General features: G+C 29.2%; 1 protein-coding gene across 3 annotated transcripts in view; it reads left to right on the top strand.

Moving 5' to 3' along the window:
* LOC100200068 (NADPH:adrenodoxin oxidoreductase, mitochondrial) overlaps positions 1–20,021 on the top strand; it is a 44,427-nt gene that overhangs the window by 6,615 nt on the left and 17,791 nt on the right. For all 3 annotated transcript variants that reach the window (XR_010640111.1, XM_065803622.1, XM_065803621.1), the window contains exons 5-12: positions 1,692–1,760; positions 1,862–1,963; positions 2,252–2,341; positions 2,648–2,750; positions 3,209–3,278; positions 16,332–16,464; positions 18,591–18,650; positions 18,729–18,858. Coding sequence is in view for 2 of the 3 variants with exons in the window: in XM_065803622.1 (XP_065659694.1) it covers positions 1,692–1,760; positions 1,862–1,963; positions 2,252–2,341; positions 2,648–2,750; positions 3,209–3,278; positions 16,332–16,464; positions 18,591–18,650; positions 18,729–18,858 (757 nt within the window). In the remaining variant the exon portion in view is untranslated. The remainder of the gene's footprint in view (positions 1–1,691; positions 1,761–1,861; positions 1,964–2,251; positions 2,342–2,647; positions 2,751–3,208; positions 3,279–16,331; positions 16,465–18,590; positions 18,651–18,728; positions 18,859–20,021) is intronic.

Raw genomic sequence — 20,021 nt, 5'->3', positions numbered from 1 at the left:
TAATTTTCTATTTTATTTACATATTTTAAACTGTTTAAAACAACTAGAATATTTAATTTTCTATAAATTTTTAACAGTAATAAAAATTATTTAAAACTCTATCAAAACAATCTATAAATTTGAAACAGTTATAAAAAACTATTAAAAATGACGAAAACATTATCGTGATAAAATGTTAAAACTTAACATTTTCACCAAAACTGGCACAATCACAAGCAAAAATGATAATTAAATTCTTATTAAGTAAGTTTTCTTATCTAAGTAACCTTATCAAATTCCCATGATATTTCTATCTATTGCTTTTTCATTCAATGTATTTTTTAATAAAAGTTAGCGTTCACTTTTTTCATTCAATAAAATAAGGCGAAAGAAAAAAGTGTCTATATAATAGAATCTTTTACGATCTAATACTTTTTTTGCTAATAGAAAAAGTATTAGATCGTAATCGTAAATATTTTGATCAATTTGTAATCATTTCACTAGTTTAATGCTTAGAATTTTTCAGGATTTTTACTAACAAAAAATTATTTTTACTAAGCAAAAATTCATACGCTATTACAAGTTATTATTTAATATTTTAATTTTAAGGGGTTACAATGCGCTAAAATAAAATTAAAAGTTGTCACAATTTTCTTCCTTGCTTTCACTTTCTTCCAAATCCGATATTGTAACTGTCGCTAGATCAATGTCTGTTTTTCCTGACTTTCTTTTTCTTTTTTCCGGATAACGATGAAAATTTGCTGACAATTGTCTAACTTTATCATTATACCATTCGTCCATAGCAGTATCAGGTTCAAATTTGTCAATCTCAGGACCTTCTTCACTTATCCGAAGTAGAAATTCTTAGAGAGATCTCGTCTTCTCCGTAAAAAATGACTGAAGAAGACAACTTCTCCAGTCATTTTTTACACGATTCATACATAAAAACATTCGTTCTACTTTCGCATTTGTAAAAGGACAAATTAAAAATAGTTCAAAAATATCAAGAATATTTCGACATTCTTTGACCAAATTTGATTTGGAAAAAACAATTTCCCAAATTTTCAAATAATGCTCATTTTGATTGTTACTTATGATGGGAAACATGTATGCTTTTAAAATGATCCACTCATGAAGTATATTATTCAAATCACATCCTACACCAATTAAAAATTCAGAAAAATGTTCAACAACTTCACTGATAGCTTTATCGCCAAAAGTTTTATCAATCACATTTAACGGCCGGTTATAAACATCAAGTAAAGCTACCAAATGTATAAACAATGGTGATTTTTGGAGAGATTGAAAACGGCCTTCCATACATATGGTAATATTTGCAATAATTAGCTTGTACTTTTGATTCAAATAGGTATTTAATCGTTTGTTTTTTATAAATTTTTTCCTTCCTTAAACAATCGGTCTTTTTCCTGCATTTGAACATTTTTGCTAATTGATTTTCTAAATCTTTCATTTTCCTTTCTTTTACTTTATGCTCCGCTTTAAAAAAAAAATTATCGTTACAGAAGTCACTGCAGTTTTATACTGTAAAAGAACACTAAATATTCGCGAATAGTGTATCAATCTTCTAAAAACAAATTTTTAAAAAAAACTAATCGCGAAGATGCGAAAAGTAATCGCGATCGCGATACGCTTAATTCGAGCCCTGTAAATATAAAAAATATTTTGCTAAATATAAAATATATTAATTGTAGGATGCTGAAGGTGTTGTATCTGCACGTTCATTTGTAGGGTGGTATAATGGTTTGTCTGCTCATGCAAACGTAATTTTAAATCATTTTTACATAAATTTATTAAAAAAATCTTTTTTTTTTCTTTTTATTTTTTGTTGTGTACCTTTTTTCTGTTTGTTTATTTTTCCAAGCTTTCAGTGAATCTAGATTGTGAAACAGCAGTTATTGTTGGTCAAGGAAATGTTGCACTAGATGTTGCTAGGATACTTCTTGCTCCATTAAAGCACTTAGAGGTGGTTTTGAAAAAAAGTTTTGAATAATTTATTTTTTTTTGGAAATTATAAATTTTTGAAATTAATTTATATAAATCGCAAAAAAAGAGTTATTATTAAAAACAATTAAATATCAAATAATATTTAAAGCAGTTTTCAAAAAGTTTTCTTGTTTTGATTAGATATTAATAAAACTCTAAATATTTATAAAACTATAAGTATTTATAAAACTATAAATATTTATAAAACTATACATATTTATAAAACTTTAAATATTTATAAAACTATAAATGTTTTTTTTTTTTTTAGAAAACTGATATTTGCAAACATGCATATGATGCGTTATCAAAAAGTCGAATAAGACGTGTACACATTGTTGGGAGAAGAAGTCCTTTAGAGGTTTTTTGATATAAAAGTTTTAGTTTTTAAAATGTTTTAGAACATGTAATTATACATATATTTAAGTTTAATATCCATGGTATCACACTTGTATGGTTTCTGTGAATTTTCCTTTTCAAACATAACATATGAAAGAGTTAAAGCAGTTTTTTTACAAACCTGTTTTTATTATTACTATTCAAAGTTACAAGCTCTTCCTACCTTAACTCTACTCTTAACTCACAATTTGTGGATATAGCTTTTTGTGTGTAAATTTGTTATGTTTACAATTATTCATAATTATATACTCATAGAATTTATTTTAAGGTATCATTTACGATTAAAGAACTCAGGGAAATGATTAATCTGGAAGACACAATAGCATTATTCAATCCTGAAGACTTTAAAAACATTGAGATGATTGTGGAAGGTTTACATTTAACTAATATATAGATATATACTAATATATAAATACATTTGTTTATGTGTTAGTTATATTTTTATAATTAAAAAGTTTTACAAATAAGAAAATTGATATTTTTGTTGTGACTTTAGAAAAAAATTTATCAATAGAAAAAAAGTTGAAAAACAGCTTTTTTCTCTTTCTCTTTCTATTTCACCTTTTTTGTTTCTTCTCTTCTAACTTTTCTTTTTATTTATGATTAAATATTTTTGTAATCTACTTAGTATTTAAAAAATACTTTAAGTAAGGAGTTCCTGAGGATGTTGACAGCTAGAGTCACTTAATAATAAAATAAGTGATAATGAAATAATGTTTAATTAAGTCAGCTATTGATATTATTATATGATTTTATACTAATACTATAAATAAATATAATAATGTTTACATGATTTTTTTTAAATTATACAAATAAAAATTGTTTTTAGACTTACCACGACAGCGGAAAAGAATAATAGATCTTATGTGTAAAACAGCAACATTGTCACAAAAACAATTGTATGTATCAATCTATCTATCTATATATATATATCTATATATATATATATATATATATATATATATATATATATATATATATATATATATATATATATATATATATATATATATATATATATATATATATATATGTATATATATAAACAAACTATAAATGCGCATTTAAGCACAGTTATGTCACACTGTATAGCCTGCTGCCAGGAATTTCACTATATACATTGACTATATTGTAGCTTGCTGCTGCAAAAGAGTGCTGCTACATCGACTGAGGGTCTTATATATAATGGTACATCGGCTGAGGGTCTTATTATATAAACTTACTTATTTAAAAACATAACACAATATGTTTATAAATATCAAATATCCTATGCAGTGAAATAAATAATAAATATTAAATATTTTATGTAAATTACACACTAGTCTGATATTTATAATTTCAAGGTTATTACAAGTGTTGTATGGATAGTTGTTTAAATGCCGGTCTTGACAACCTCAAGCACGATGTGGTCATTATCGCAAAGAATGCTCTAGCGGAACAAGTAGGATGTTTTCTGAGAGAAGATTACCAAGAACTTCTTGAACTTATATTGATTTTCCTGGGACACTGTCCTCCAAGAGGTGTTAGTTTCAGAGTTCCTGGTGCATTCCATCACATGAGATGGATATCAAAGTTGCTATACAGTTCGAAAATCCTTCTGTTTCAACACCAATTCAAACTGACAAAGCATGAAAGCAGTGCTTACCTAGAGTTCAGTTTGTTTGTCACACTGATTTATGTGAAGGCTTGGATCACATCTCCAAATGCATGCAATGCTCCAAGCAACGATCTGAACTTCATTCGAGCCATTGCAGACTACTATTCAACTAATGATGCAGTAGCCAAAGTGGCTGCTGGTGCAATTGGATGTCATTTATGATACTTAAGCGAAGAAATGGTACCTCTTAGCCTCTTCTCAGACATGGTGACCCAAGCAGAAAATGGAGTCAACTACGAGAGCACTCAGCTGGAAGAAATGAAGATCGTTCAGTCAGATACACAGTAAAAAAACCTCAGCACAAAAAGTCTTGATCATTTCATTGGACCTGCATCCCACCTGTTCTTTGCAGCCCTTCAAATTGACACGTCCTTTCTGTCAGAAGATGTAAATAAGTGGCGAGAACTACTGTTGTTCATCATTAGAAAAAAAGCTGCTTTAGCTACTACGTTCAATACTCATTGATTAAGCAGGAAGACCAGAAACAATATCTGTTTCAAGTTATTGAACAACATCGTAAATGCTTTCTTAACTCAAAGAAAGCTATGCTACTTAATAAACATAAATAGGCGTTAGTGATAGGCCTGCTGCGGTTGTGACGAACGGTAAACTTGGAACAGAAAATGCTATTGGTTGAACTCAAATATACAAATATTACTGAACTATTACAAATAATTCTCAACTTATTTAATTAAACAATCAAATATTTACATTTTATTTACCATTGCATTTCAATAGTAAAAAGTGCGAAGTATGTTTCCTTTCGACTCGAAATTTCAAGTTAGCTCAAATTATGAAACCTTTCTGTTTTTTTTTAAACATCTTCGAATGAATTTTAGTAATTGCCACTAGAGACGCTAGCCATTATAGTATTTGTAGAAAAGAGAAAGAAAAGCAACATTACGATGATGTAATAATGGTTGGAGGTTGGCTGCAAGAGCGGGGACAACTATGTTTACAATGCGTTTTTGCACCTTGTCTAAAAGAGAAAGGGCATCATTAGAAAATCCGCCCCAGATTAGGCAACAGTATTCCAAACAAGGCCGGATTTGAGATTTATAGAGATAGAGAATAGAATCCAGAGTAAGAAAGTGTTGAGCTTGATAAAGAGATGCAACCTTAGCAGATGCTAATTTTGCAACAGATTTGATATATGGTTTCCAAGAAAGATTGGAAGTAAGAGTTAATCCTAGAAGATGAAGGGCAGATGACTCATCGAGTACATTACCGTTCATAAATATAGGAAGATCTAAATTATTGTGATAACAATTGACTTGAAAAAATTGAGTTTTATCTGAATTGAAATTCACCAGACACAGTGAGCCCCATGCTGTAGCAGAAGTGAGATCCTTTTCAAGCTCAAATGCCCCCTCCAAGCAATAAAAGAGTGTTGGCTTCTTATCACGTCAAGAATAAATGGTAGTATCATCAGCAAACAATGCAACCTTAGATGTGAGAATATCTGCAAGATCGTTAATGTAAATTAAAAAAAGTATAGGGCCAAGGATACAACCTTGAGGAACCCCTGAAAGTACAGAATAAGAAGAAGAGTGCTGTCCATTGAGGACAACTTTTATACTACAATTAGAAAGAAAGGATTCAATAATCTTATAGATGTTAACAGATACACCATAAGAAGAAAACTTATGGAGAAGACCAGCATGCCAAACTTTATCAAAAGCTTTAGAAATGTCAAGAGCGATGGTCTTAACCTCTCCACCTTTATCTAATGCACGATAAAACCTATCGGTTATTACTGTTAGCAAATCAGATTGAAATCCATATTAATGATCAGAAAGTAAGTTATTAGATTCAAGATAAGAGATTAAGTGTTTGTTAATTAAAGACTCAAAGGCCTTGTTTATGATAGGAAGAAAACTAATGGAAAAGTAGTTGGACAAATCAGATCGCTCTCCAAAATTTTCAATAATAGGCATAATAGATGCCGCTTTCCAGCAGGCTGGAAAACAAAACTGATAATTACTTGTTAAATAGTTTTGAAAATATAGATGACAGCTCTGGAGAACACTTCTGCAAGACTATAACAGGTATGTTGTCTAGGCCACAAGCTGTAGAAGAGTCTAAGCAAGAAATTACTTTAGTTACAGAAGCTGAAGTAATACGAATGTCAAGCAACGGATCAACTTGTTTGTTGGCTATATCAGGTAGAACGCAACTTTTTTTTTTTTTAATCATCTTCGCTTTCAACAAGGCTGCAAACAGCCACTAATTAAAGTTGGAAGTTACTGAAGGAGAAAAGATGAAGATTGTAGAGCAAGATAACGATTGGCGGACGACTTAAAAGATTGCAAATTATATGAATTAGGAAAGCAAGATGCAGGAAGCGAATTCCAAGGAACTGATGTTCGAGGAAAAAAACTAGTGAAATCAAGAGATAATATTGATGAAAAGTTCTTAGCAAATAATTTAGCTTTGTCTTTAGGTGAGGTGACAAAGTCTGAACCATACAAGAGAGGTGGAATTACAGATTTGCCCTTATTATTGGTACTATTAAAGTTTTTCCAGAAGTCATGAAAGCCTAATTTTTGTGATGAAAAACGAGATTTCATGACCTGAGAATAGCAGGCTTTGGCGTTAGACAAAACTTTTTTACAATGGTTTCTAGCAGTAATAAAGAGACGTCTGTTTTCTGGAGAATTGTTTTGCTGATAGATATGGAAGTAATGGTTTTGATTGGCAATTGCAGCAGCACAATGTGAGGAAAACCATGGAGAAGAATGAGACTTGACCTGGAATGGTCGAGAGGGAATAAAAGATTCCATGCCAGCCTAAATCCACGAAGTTAAGTAAGAAGCACATAAGTCGATGGGAAGACGAAAGATTTCTACCCAAGGGCCATCACAAAGAAAATCACTGAAAGAATCCCAGTCAGCTTACCTGTAGTTGTAAGAGGTTTGATAATAGGGGGATTCAGATGATAAAGAAGAATGAGATAATAGTTTTAGAGAGATCAAACTGTGATCAGAAGCATCTAAGGGTGAATGTGGAGAAACTGAGCACTGACCAGGATCAGAAACAAGACATAAGTTGAGTAGAGAAGGTAATGATGTGGTTTGTCTGGAAAGCAAGTTGGAAAGTTGACTATTTGAGTTAGGGATTGAGGAAGGTAAAAGTTGTGGGCTTTAAAGCCTGCAGAGTCACTGACACTAGAGCCAAGTCATTCAGTGTGATGGGCATTAAAGTCATCGACAGCAACAATATTGGCTGATGGATAAAGGGAGAGGGCTTGGTCAATATGTTCACAAATAACATCAAAAATAGTGAAGTCTTGAGATGAAGGAGAGTGATATAGAACAAAGAGAAAGGCAATAGAGTGAAGTGGTGCTAAACGAAAGCACATAAAAGAATAGTCTGTGGATTCAAACCTAGTTTCACGATTAATGGGTGATTTTTTACGAATGTAAATGCTCAGGTTAAGCATGTGACTATTGGAGTTTTTTCGAATTAAAGGAAGATAACCATCAACACTAAGATCACAAGATGAGACAGCTGAGCTCAAATTAGTGTCACAAAGAGCAAGTAGGTCCGGTGAACTTTGCAAGGGATAAGACTCAACAGAAGAAAAGTTACTTCGAAGACCACGAATATTAGTGAATGATAGGTTTAGAGAACTTGGTGATGATGATGGTTTTTTGTGTTTTATAGTTTTTGGTACTTTAGTCATTTTTAAATTTGTTAAAGAACTTGACTCAAAGCATAAATAGTACTCAGTACACTGTTTAGTAGCCCAAGCAGTTGCCTCGTTACTGCTTATAAACCCTAAGCTGTAACAAAGAGCTTCAAATGTGGCCACACCAAAAGTACAAACAAGGACACCATCCATGCGCAACATGACACTGTTTTTATTTTGATATTTTTCAGCTGTTGATGGAATCAGCCTCTCTGAGAGCTACCACAGAGTTCAGGTAACCTGATTACCAGCCGATCTCAAAACCATAAAACTGAGTTTTAGAGGTGTACCCTCATTAGGAGATAATAGAATGAGTTGCCAAGTCATAAAAACAGAGACACAAGCAATACCCATGCATTGAGTCAAGAAGATCCAGCATTTAACATCCTAAACTGGAAACAATGTATTATAAATACATCTGCGTCAGCCTAATAGATGAAGAAGGGGTGCAAGGCTGGTCAAAAGATAGAATCTGTTTACTCTTTTAATCTTTGCCTAGAAGGCCTTTTACAAGACAGTAACCGGATGCATTTAACATCTCCAAGATGAGTATTTTTATTGAGACACCATCTCTAGCCTTAACTCAACCAAGAGCCCAAGGCAGGGGGTGTTTTAAGTCCGAATTGGCATCTCCTAGCCTTTGCCTAAAAAGGTGTATCCTACAAGGCAGCAGGACATAAAGCAGATTGTACTGGGTTACATGTTACCAGTAGCAATATAACCTTACCCGACAAAACTGACTTCATTGTCTATGAGGCCTTTGAGATAACCTGACCTGACAAAACTGACATCATGGTCTTTGACCTGACTTCATGGTCTTTGAGGTAGTTCTAATATATGCAATACACCAAAAATATTTTTTGTGGCCTATTTTATGAGCAAAAGGAACACATTAAAGCAAGAACATAAAGGTTTTGACATTTCTCTTTAATAATTATTTATATTTTTATAAAAAAAATTTTTCTTTATTAACACTTATTTTGTCCAAGTTTTATTTATAAAACATTTTAAATGTAATAATAGTTACCTGTCAAAAAAAAAGTTTTTTAAAAACCAAGTCAGCTACGCAACATGCGAATTTTTATTATAATTTAGATTAAAACATAAAACAAATTTCATACTATATTTATAGCTTATATAAAGAAATGATAAAAATTATTTTTCAGTTTATAAAGGTCATTTTTAAGATAGCTGGTCACTTCTAAACAGTCTAGACACTAAATGTAAATTTATAAGTTTTTATTCCTATGTTATTAAGCAATTTTCGGCCAAAGCTGTTAATCAACAACGCTTCCATCTTAAACTTGAAAGTAATGGCATTTACACAATTATTATTATTTTTTTTTTTTTTCTTGAAAAAGGCACTCAAACCAAGAGAGTTGTTTATTTCTAGCTTTTTTTTTTCATTCAGTAAAAAGTAATTTTTAAATTGTTTGTAGTGATTGCCAAGTTGCTAGCACAAGAAATTATATTTTTCCGTTAAAACATTTCTGGCAACACGTTTAACAGTGGCTCCAATTCCATTCACAAGTCCTTTTCCATGCATTGCTGCAAAAAAATGCCAGTGCATTTTAATTGTATGCTTTACTTCTAAAATTTTCTTTGATGCTAAAATATACTTATTTTTAAATTGATGTTGGGTTGTCACTGAAAATATGAACTTCTGTAATATTGTCTGATAGAAGCTTGATAATTTTATTTATGTTTGGAACAGCAGATAATTTTGTATGGTCACTTGAATCAGAAACTAGTCCAAAAGATTTAATTTGATGATGCCAAACTGCACATGTAAAAATAGAAATCTCATTTTAACTGAAATGAGCTGCTTGCGTTTTGTTTTGGTAAAACAAGTATAATTTTCTGCCCAGTCAACTTGAATAACAGCCTTATCTTTTTGAATCGCTGATTCTATATTTAATTTAAATATGGATGATTAACTGCTTTTGACATTACTTTAAATAATAAACTTAGCACGCATTTTTTTAATATGTGATAATAAAATTGTTCCTTCTTTGTTAACCTTGTTTATTTTAATATACAATTTTGCTTGAGGTTTCTGCCACTGATTCCACAAAACGTCTAACTCAAATTGTTCAAACTGAAGTAATAATTCATCAAAAAGACTATAAACGGTACATTCCTTGCAAACGACATTGAAACATTATTTTGTTGGTTTTTCACAAATAAAATTCTGATACACATTAATGATACACATCGAACGTAAATTGTTCTCAACTGACAAAATTTTGACAGACTTAATTTAATATCTGTATGGTTAGCTTAAACTCTTTGAAAGCTTCTTTTAGCGTATATAACGTGTGTCAGATTTGAACACGCACCTTTTTTTCTCCTATCACTACAGAAGTATAATCTGCCGTTCTGGGGAAAAGTTGACTAATTTCATCGTTGCAATAAAAAACTTTAATAACCACAAAGTCATTCTCTCTGAGATTAATTTTGTTTGTTGATTTTAGAATTGAGTAAGTTAATGGTTGAGTTTCATTGAGTAAACAACACAATAATTTCTTCTTCGGAACTGGACTTTTATGAAGAGAGTGTTTCAATTTTTTCATATACTTTTCTATAACTTACACATTTGCAAATAATGAGTGATTTGATTCTACAGATGAAGATATGTCTTTTTGCCACAGTCGAGATTTTCTCATTCTTTCTAAACTTTTTGTTCTTTCAGCTGCAATTTTTCGAAAATCTTTTTAACACCTTTGTCTTCGAAGTCTAGCATTTTCTTTAGCTTTGTATTTCTTTTCATCATGATTTCTACTCATGTAATTCCTTTGATTCAATGCTTTTCTATTTTTTATCTTGATGGCTGTAAGAAAAAAAGTAAACTACAAATAAATTTTAAATACAAATGCAAATAAATTTTAAAATAATTTAAAAGTCACCTTTTTTATTTTCATTAGATGTGCAAGCAACTGGTTCCTGGAATGTTTCCATATTTTTTTGAAGTTTTAAATAATTTCTAATTGAATATAAAAAAATTTTGTTTGTTTTTTTCAATTCAGTAAAATGTTTTGCCAAATATATTTTTAAATAAGTTAAAAATATATTTGGCAAAACATTTTACTGCATTGAAAAAAACCAACAAAATTTGTGACGTTCAACTATTTAGTTTTGGCAGTCAGCTATGCAACAGGAAGTTTAGTGGATTTTTTTTAACTATTTGATGCCATTTTTTTTTTTTATTACAACAAAACTTTAAAATGGCCATTTAGTTTAATTAAATAATCGTCAAGGATTTAAAAAAATTAATTAAAATTGATGGAAAAAACAAACTTTTCCTTCCCAGCAGTCAGCTGCGCAATGTGATTAAGAAACTAATTTGCTTTTATCACAAGAAATATTTAAAATTTAAATGTTGATGCTTTAAAGTATTAAACCAGCTTTGCGGTTGACCCATTTAAAGCTAATTGATAAAATTTTGGATCGCTAAAAGGTATTAAAAAAATAATGATAGTTAAGCACTTTTTCTTCTTACTTTAAATCTATAACTAGCTTGTTCTATTTTTTTTTTTTTATTCTTGCATTATTTTTTTAAAGACATTGAAGAATATATACTAATTGTTTAAAAAAAAAATTCCTAATTGTGATTTTTTAAAAAGAGGTATATTTTATTAACTGCGTGGAACTCTACATATATATATATATATATATATATATATATATATATATATATATATATACACACACATATGTATATATATACTATAGCATATTTATGCATATTGCTCACTTTTTTTGCTTATCTAAGTTGATATGGCTTTTTTAGAAAAAAGAAGAAAAAAATGAAGAATAACTAATGAAAAGATTGCTGCCCCATGCCAAACCCACAGTCGATGTAGCAGCACTCCGCTGTGAGTCAGGCTATTTGTTAGTCAATCTATATACTGAAGCCCCTGGCAGCAGGCTATTTCAGTATGAAGTCACACTGCTCACCTAAATTAATAGTAAAAAGGCGGATTTCCACAAGACGAAAATATTCGCGTGAAGCAAAATTAACAGAAATGTTTTATTTGTGCATGCTTATTGATGGAAAAATTCGCTTTGCGCAAATTTTTCGTCTTGTGGAAAACCGCCTTTAGATATATGCATATATATCAACATATTTATAGTTTTAATATATATATATATATATATATATATATATATATATATATATATATATATATATATATATATATATATATATATATATATATGTGTATATATATATATATATATGTGTATATATATATATATATATATATATATATATATATATATATATATATATATATATATATATATATATATATATATGCTATAATTGATATATACACATTTGAAAAAGTACCTGTTATATTTTTAAAAAACATAACGTTAGATTTTTGTGTTTTATAACGGTAATTACCATTGTGTTCAATTTATAATTCATATGAAAAAAACATAATGACAAATACTGTTATGTTTTTTTCGTAGAAATTTTAAGTTGAACATAATGAGAATTACCTGTTATGTTCAACATATAAATCTGGCGTTATGTAAGTATTATGTTTGAAAACCTGATATAACATGTAATTACCCATTATGTTTATTAACTTCAATAACTTTTATATATAAAAAAAATTTCTACATATATATATATATATATATATATATATATATATATATATATATATATATATATATATATATATATATATATATATATTTGAAATATAATTTTTTTTTGACAAAATAAATTTCAGTTAAACAAGATTTAAAAGTTGTTTTGCAGAATAAATCTGTAGTTCATTTAGTCTATATCTCTGGCATGAGTTTCTTGCATAACTTTTATGACTCTTTCAGCACAAATTTAGGATTTCTGAATTCCTTGTATTCTGCAAGGCTCCTGTGACCAAAATCTTTTTAAGGTCTCCTTGGCTGAAGTTGAAGTTATTGCTTGTTCTAAATTTTTAAAATCATGTTCTGAGTATTGCATGTCAGAAAACCATATATTAGACCAAGTTGATGCAATGAAGTCGCAAATCAAGCGCAATTGATTATTATCGGATTCAGTTAAAATAAAAGCCAGAAGGGCATAGATTGCTCTTGAATTCCATCTGGCGTTGTGCTATGATGGCAGACTTTTGAAGTTTATAGCTGGAAAGCTGCCATTCACCTTCATGTATAGGTAACTTTGTACCAACTCGAACCAGAACTCCACATCGTTCCTCCATTTATTAGTCTTCACTTTACAAATTTGTTCACCTTGCTTAAAGCTTGACTTCAATTTTTCATAACTTTTTTGCAGGTTTTCAATAAATTTGTAATGTAATTTTGGCGATTTTGACACTCCTTTGTTAAGAATTTCATTCATAGTATGTTTCAAAATTGTGTCCAACACATGATACTGACAACTAATAAATTGAAATGGTTCAAGATTTTTTCTTTCAAATTCTCTTTGCAGTTGAATTACAACTCCATTTCTACTCCCAGTATTCAAATTTGTAGTATTAGATATTATAACTTTAATACTACTCCATAGTTGAAATTTATCCAACACTTCAACTACTCCACTGTAAATATTAACAGCAGCTGGTTTGTGCGACCAGAGAACTTCTCATTCAGTAAAGCCATTGTTGCATTGGCTGTGTGACAGATGGCTCCATCCTGTTGGAACCACAGATCTTCACAACCCACATCATTCAATGCAGGCCATAAAAAGTTGGTAATCATGGTACAGTATCGCTCGCCTGTCACAGTTACAGAATTCCTGGCATCATTTTTTTGAAGAAATATGGCCCAATGATTCCGTTAGCAGACATTGCACACCATACCGTGACCTTTTGTGCATGAAGTGGCTTTTTTCAACAATTTTTTTTGGATTTTCATCAGCCCAAATGCGACAATTTTGTTTATTAATGAATCCGGAAAGATGAAAATGGGCTTCATCGTTAAAGATGATTTTTTGCAAAAAAGCAGGATCGACTTGCCTTTGCTCTCATACCCAATTGATGAATGTACAGCGCTTCAAACGGTCATCAGGCTTCAGTTCTTGAGTTAATTGAATTTTGTAAGCGTGCATACACAAATCTTTTGTCAAAATTCGATGTAATGTTGTTGTTGAGAGGTTCAATTCTTGTGCACTATGAAGAATCAAGGTGCCTGGATTCTCGGCCACATTCTCGTGTACTGCAGCAATGTTCTCATCTGAACGGCGTAAGCGAGTATGAGTTGGTGTTTTCACATCTGTCACTGATCCAGTTTCTTTAAATTTTGCCACAATTTTTCTAATTGCACTGATGGTTGGTCGATTATGTTGACCAAAGAAATCATGAAGTGCTCTAAATGCATTTGTGGTTGAACAACCGTTTTTGTAATACTCTTCAACAACTTTAATGTGTTGTTCGTTTGTTAATCTTTCCATTATTTTAATTGCCAAAAGCTGTAGTTTTTGAATCTGGAAGAAGAAGAAAAAATTATTCATCCTTCAAATATAAACTTTTGTCCGTTTTAATGAAACACCCTATATATATATGTATACATATATATATATGTATATATATATGTATATATATATATGTGTATATATATATATATATATATATATATATATATACTTATATATATATATACTTATATATATATATTTATATATTATATATAAATATATATATTTATGTATATATATATACATATTTATATATACATATACATGGCTGGTAGTCAGGTTTCCCGAACTCTGTGGTAGCTCTCAGAGAGGCTGGTTTTATCAACAGCTGTAAAATATCGGAGTACTAAAAGTGCCATGTTGTGCATGGATGGTGTCCCTGTTCATATGTTTGGAGTGCATTGTTGAGGCCACATTTGGAGCCCTTTGTTATGGCCTAGGGTTTATTAATAGTAATGAGGCAATTGCTTAGATTGTTAGATAGTGTACTAACTGCTTTGATTTAAGTTCTTTGACCAATTTAGAATATGACTAAAGTTCAAAAAGCTATAAAACACAAAAAACCATCATGATCACTAAGTTCTTTAAATCTATCATTCACTAATATTCGTGGTCTTTGAAGTAATTTTTCTACGATTGAGTCTTATCTATATGCCGTAGTGGTGTAGTGGTAGAGTGCTTGCTTCATAAGCTAGAGGTTCCGAGTTTGATCCCCACCACGTCCCTGGTAGTACCATGCTCAACTTGTTTCTCCATTTTCATCCGCCTTGTTTGTCAAGATTTGTGTTTTGGAGTTATAGAGTTGAGAGAGGGTTATAACCACAAGTGGCCTCCTCGTCTGTAATGACCTTCACGGCCTTAGGGAGGTGAACTAACATTAAAAAAAATTATCTCTTGCAAAGTTCACCTAATTGCTCTTTTTGAGACAAGATGAGACATTGAGTTCAACTCTCTCATCTTGTGATCATAGTGTTGATGGTTATCTTCCTTTAATTTATAGACTCCAATAGTCACATGCTTGGCCTGGGCATTTACATTCTTAAAAATTAACTCGTCAGGAAACTAGTTTTGAATCCACAGGCTATTCTTTAATAAGCTTTCGTTTAGCACAACTTCACTCCATCACCTTTCACTTTGTTTTATATCGTTCTTCTTCATCTCAAGACTGCACTCTTTTCAATTTTGTTTCTGATCAAGTTGAGAAAGGCTTTTTTATCTTTCAGCCAATATTATTGTTATTAGACTTTCATGCTCATCACACTAAATGGCTTGGTTACAGTGTCATTGACTCTGCAGTTGTTAAGGCCACAACTTTTGCTTTTCTTAACTCTAACACAAATAGTCAATATTCCAACACCTTCTCTACTCGACTTATGTCTTGTATCTGATCCTAATCAGTGCTCAGTTTCTCCACATTCACCCTATATGCTTTTTTAGCTAGGGCCTTTTAGTGATTTTCTTCCTGGTGGCCCTGGATGAGTTTTGATTAACAAACACTTAATCTCTCATCTTGAATCAAATAACTTACTTTAGTAGATGGCACAAGTAGTAGATGACACAAGAGAGCTAGCATCTCTTGTGACATTCACTAATATTCATTCTTGTATTACTAATCATTCAAAGTCTCATTCTTTTACTGTGACTGTTCCTAAGTGCTACAAAAATTCATATTCATCTAGTTATTTTCCTTGAACATCATTTCTTTGGAATTTGCTTCATCTTGTTTTTCTGTTAATTTGGAATTTGCTTCATCTTGTTTTTCTGTTATCTTGCTTTATAAACTTCATCTTTTCTCTTCCAGTTACTTCCAACTTTAATAGTGGTTGCTTGCAGCCTTGTTGGAAGTGAAGATGTTTAAAAGGAAAAAAAAAATTTTTTTACTATTCAAACAGATTTATCATCATGTATGTTTTTTGTTTGATCAATTAGAAACAAATTTAATAAATTTTATTTATTTTTGTTTTTTGCCTAGATTTGAATACTGAAAATAAAGATAATAAATAATTTAACTGGAGGACTGAGACTATTTGTTATTTGCTTTATAATAAAATGCAAAAATAATAAAAAACAATAAATTATCAATAAAATAAAGTTTATTTTTTAGGAGTATTATTTTTCTCTTCTTTTGAAAAAATTTAATGGGTATAATATAAAAGTTCTTTTTTCTTTAGTTACTCATCAAAAGATAATCCTCTAAAAGATAAAAAGTTATGGTCTCTTGACTTTCTTAAAAATCCTGTAAAAATTCTTACATCTGCTCATAAGGTTACTGGAATCAGGTTTGAAAAGAACAAATTAGACATAGTAAATGAATTTTTAAAATTTATTTTTTTGTTATTTATAATATGCATGAATTATTCCTTGTAAGTAGTTTAAAATTTTAGGGTTTCAACATGGACTACCTCAGATTTTAATGAAACTTGGTGAGTTGGTTTATATTTATGAGAAAAGTAATTTTTGAAAATTTTAGCATAAAATCTTTTGTGGTGCATGAGATACGATTATTGGAAATTTTAAATTTTTCCAAAAATTAAAGTTTCAGTTGTGTTCATACTTTAAAGCTCTCTCCATATATATATATATATATATATATATATATATATATATATATATATATATATATATATATATATATATATATATATATATATATATATATATATATATATATATATATATATATATATATATATATATATATATATATATATATATATAGAGAGAGAGAGAGAGAGAGAGAGAGATATAGATATAGGATATATATATAGATATAGGATATATATATATATATAGAGAGAGAGAGAGAGATATAGGATATATATATATATATATATATTTATATCTATATATAGATATAGATAACTTTAAAAAGTTAAATAATAGAAAAATTAAATTGCTATATTGTAACTATGAGTTCCCATTGTAACATTTTTTTAAAAAGGAAGTCTCAATTAAATGTGTCATGTTTTTCTTTATGTAAATGACTTTCATATGACAACAAATATTTTTCATTTTTTAATTCAAGGAAAACAAAGAGTTGGAAAAAAGGTTCTATAGTTTTGTTGTGCAATCTCTGGCATTCAAATACATGATTGTCAAATTGGTCTGTAGAATTTCCTGTTCTGCAACTGGAAATATGACCATTAGTACGGTTTCTTAAATTATTTGTTTTTCCAGTGTAAGTAGATAAACCATTACATAATAAACACTTTAAATAATAAATAACATTTTTGCTATTACAAGTAATGCGACTTTTGATATTCCAAATAGTTCCATTAGACGTCTCAAACTTATCAACTTCTTGTAAATATAATTGGCAAATTTTACAACGAATATCTTTACATTTGAATAAACCCGTTTTTTTGATAGATGAAATAGAATGAAATTTTGAAGAAGTTAGTTGTCTAAGTAAATTTATATATATATATATATATATATATATATATATAGAGAGAGAGAGAGAGAGAGAGAGAGAGAGAGATTTAAGATTTTTTTCTTTTTATTATATACAATTTTTTACTTTTAGTTTTGTAAAATGATGTCATTTTTTAATGTGACATTTTTTCCCTTATGGAAACCGAAAAAATCTAAAAAATCATCCATAAGTTTAAAAGTTTGATTTTTGATGGGTCAATATATGAAATCAGAAATTTCATATATATAGTTTCTATAGACTTCCTAATTTTTAAAGGATAATTTTAAACTGATAATTCTTTAAGAAACCAGAATTAAGGTTTTATGCTGAATGTTTCAGGCTTTTCTTATCAATATTATCTAACTCAGCAAGTTTCATAAAAATCTGAAGTGGTGACTGTTGTTTTAAAATGACCCACATCTGTTGGTCATTTACTGGAGATTTAGATAGACATAAAATGTCACCAATGATGTTATACTGAAATATGTATACTATAGTATATAAAGATATTTATTTGCTTTTTGTTTTGATGACTTAAATCCATATGGTTTTTTTGGAAAAAGAAGAAAAAAATGAAGAATAATCAAAAAAATGATTGCTGCCCCAACCCAAATCTTAGTCGATGTAGCTGCACTCCCAAGCATGTTCTACCTAGATTGTCAGTCAATGTATGTACTGAAGCCCTCATGACTTCCTATTTCAATTTGACATTATATTACTTAGCTTAATAAGTAATATTATTTATATATATGATATGTAATATATATATAAATATGTGTATATATATATATAGTGTTTGAGGTCAACAAAAAATTGCCGACCTCATTTCTATGTTTTATGGTAAAACTGTTGTGTCAAAATATTTTTGACAACCTCATGCTCATTTTTCCTAATTCAGAATGCTATATATATATATATATATATATATATATATATATATATATATATATATATATATATATATATATATATATATATATATATATATATATAATATGGGTTGTATAATTTGCAGAAAAACAATATTAAAGTTGCTATTGGAATGGGTGTGTTTGAAGACCTTACATGTGGCATGGTTTGTTTCTCTTTTTTAATTGTATAAATAATTATAGTTAAATTACTGTTTTACAATGTTTTTTAAATAATTGTTTAGGTTTTGCGTAGTATTGGATATAAAAGTATAAAAATAGATAATGGTATTCCATTTGATGCACAATTAGGAATAATTCCAAACATTAATGGTAGAGTAGTAGAGCGAGTCTCATCAAAAGATGTTGTTAAAGGTAAATTGCTGTTCATTTTAGCATCATTTGATTTACATCATATTAAACCATAATATATAAATATTATAAATAAAAAGTAAATATATAATTTATACCATGCTGCTCAAAAAATTAGACTCTATGAATTCGACATTAGAATTATTTTATAAAAATGAATAAAAAAAACAAACTGACTATTAATTATTTTTTTTTTTAATTGCTTAAATTTCTATTCAAAAATATTTAGATAATTTAAACATCCACAAAACAGTTGGTCATCCAATGTTCAATAATGTTCATCCAAAAGTTTTAAAGAGTGTTTAGAATATTTTGTTGAGTCCTTTAGCATTAGTGTTTGATAAATCATTAACTACAAGCACTATTCTAATGTTATGATCATGTGCAAACGTTATTCCATTATTCACGAGGGGCAACAAATTAGATCTAATCAATTCCAGACTTAATTAACATTGTTTGTAAAATTATGAAGCTAATTATTAAAGATCATATGATGGTCTCATTCATTCAGAAGATGGTTTTATTGAAAACAGTTTAATTTCTCACAAGTAGCATGTTTTTGAGAGATAAAAAGTGGCAATACTATGACAATTAAAGTAATAAATAATTTTTTAATAACAAAAGTTGAAAAAAAGTTGTTAGAAAATTTGTTAGCAACATCAAGTGAAGGATTTTTCTATTGTTGTTTTATTTTTGGATTTTACAAAAGTAGTTGGTTCACATAAAATTGTCAAAGAAATTGTTTGCTGTGGGATTTGCATCATTTTTGTTGAATTGGTGTAAAGCTTATTTATAAGACTAAACTTAGAGGGTTAGAATATATGAAATAGGAGAATATATTTTAAATTAGAAGATAGTTACTAGTGGAGTGTAGTACTCACTAGTAACCACCTTCCAATTTACTCACTAGTAACTTCTTCTAAACCTATTTTGTTTGTAATCTTCATTAATGACTTAGTAAAAGGATCGTTAAAGACACTAAATTATATCCAGACGATACCAAAGTTAAATATCCAGAGCTATTTTGATCAATCATTGTTAGGTTGATAAGTTTGAAAAATGGCCTGAAAAATTGTTAATCAAATTAAATACACTAATAATATATTATTAGAGTATATTAACGTTAGTAATATGGTCTGAAGAATAGTTAATCAAATTCAATGAAT

This window comes from Hydra vulgaris, chromosome 08 (assembly GCF_038396675.1).
Source record: "Hydra vulgaris chromosome 08, alternate assembly HydraT2T_AEP".
In the NCBI taxonomy this organism is placed as follows: domain Eukaryota; kingdom Metazoa; phylum Cnidaria; class Hydrozoa; order Anthoathecata; family Hydridae; genus Hydra; species Hydra vulgaris.
This window is presented reverse-complemented; position numbering and strand designations above follow the sequence as displayed.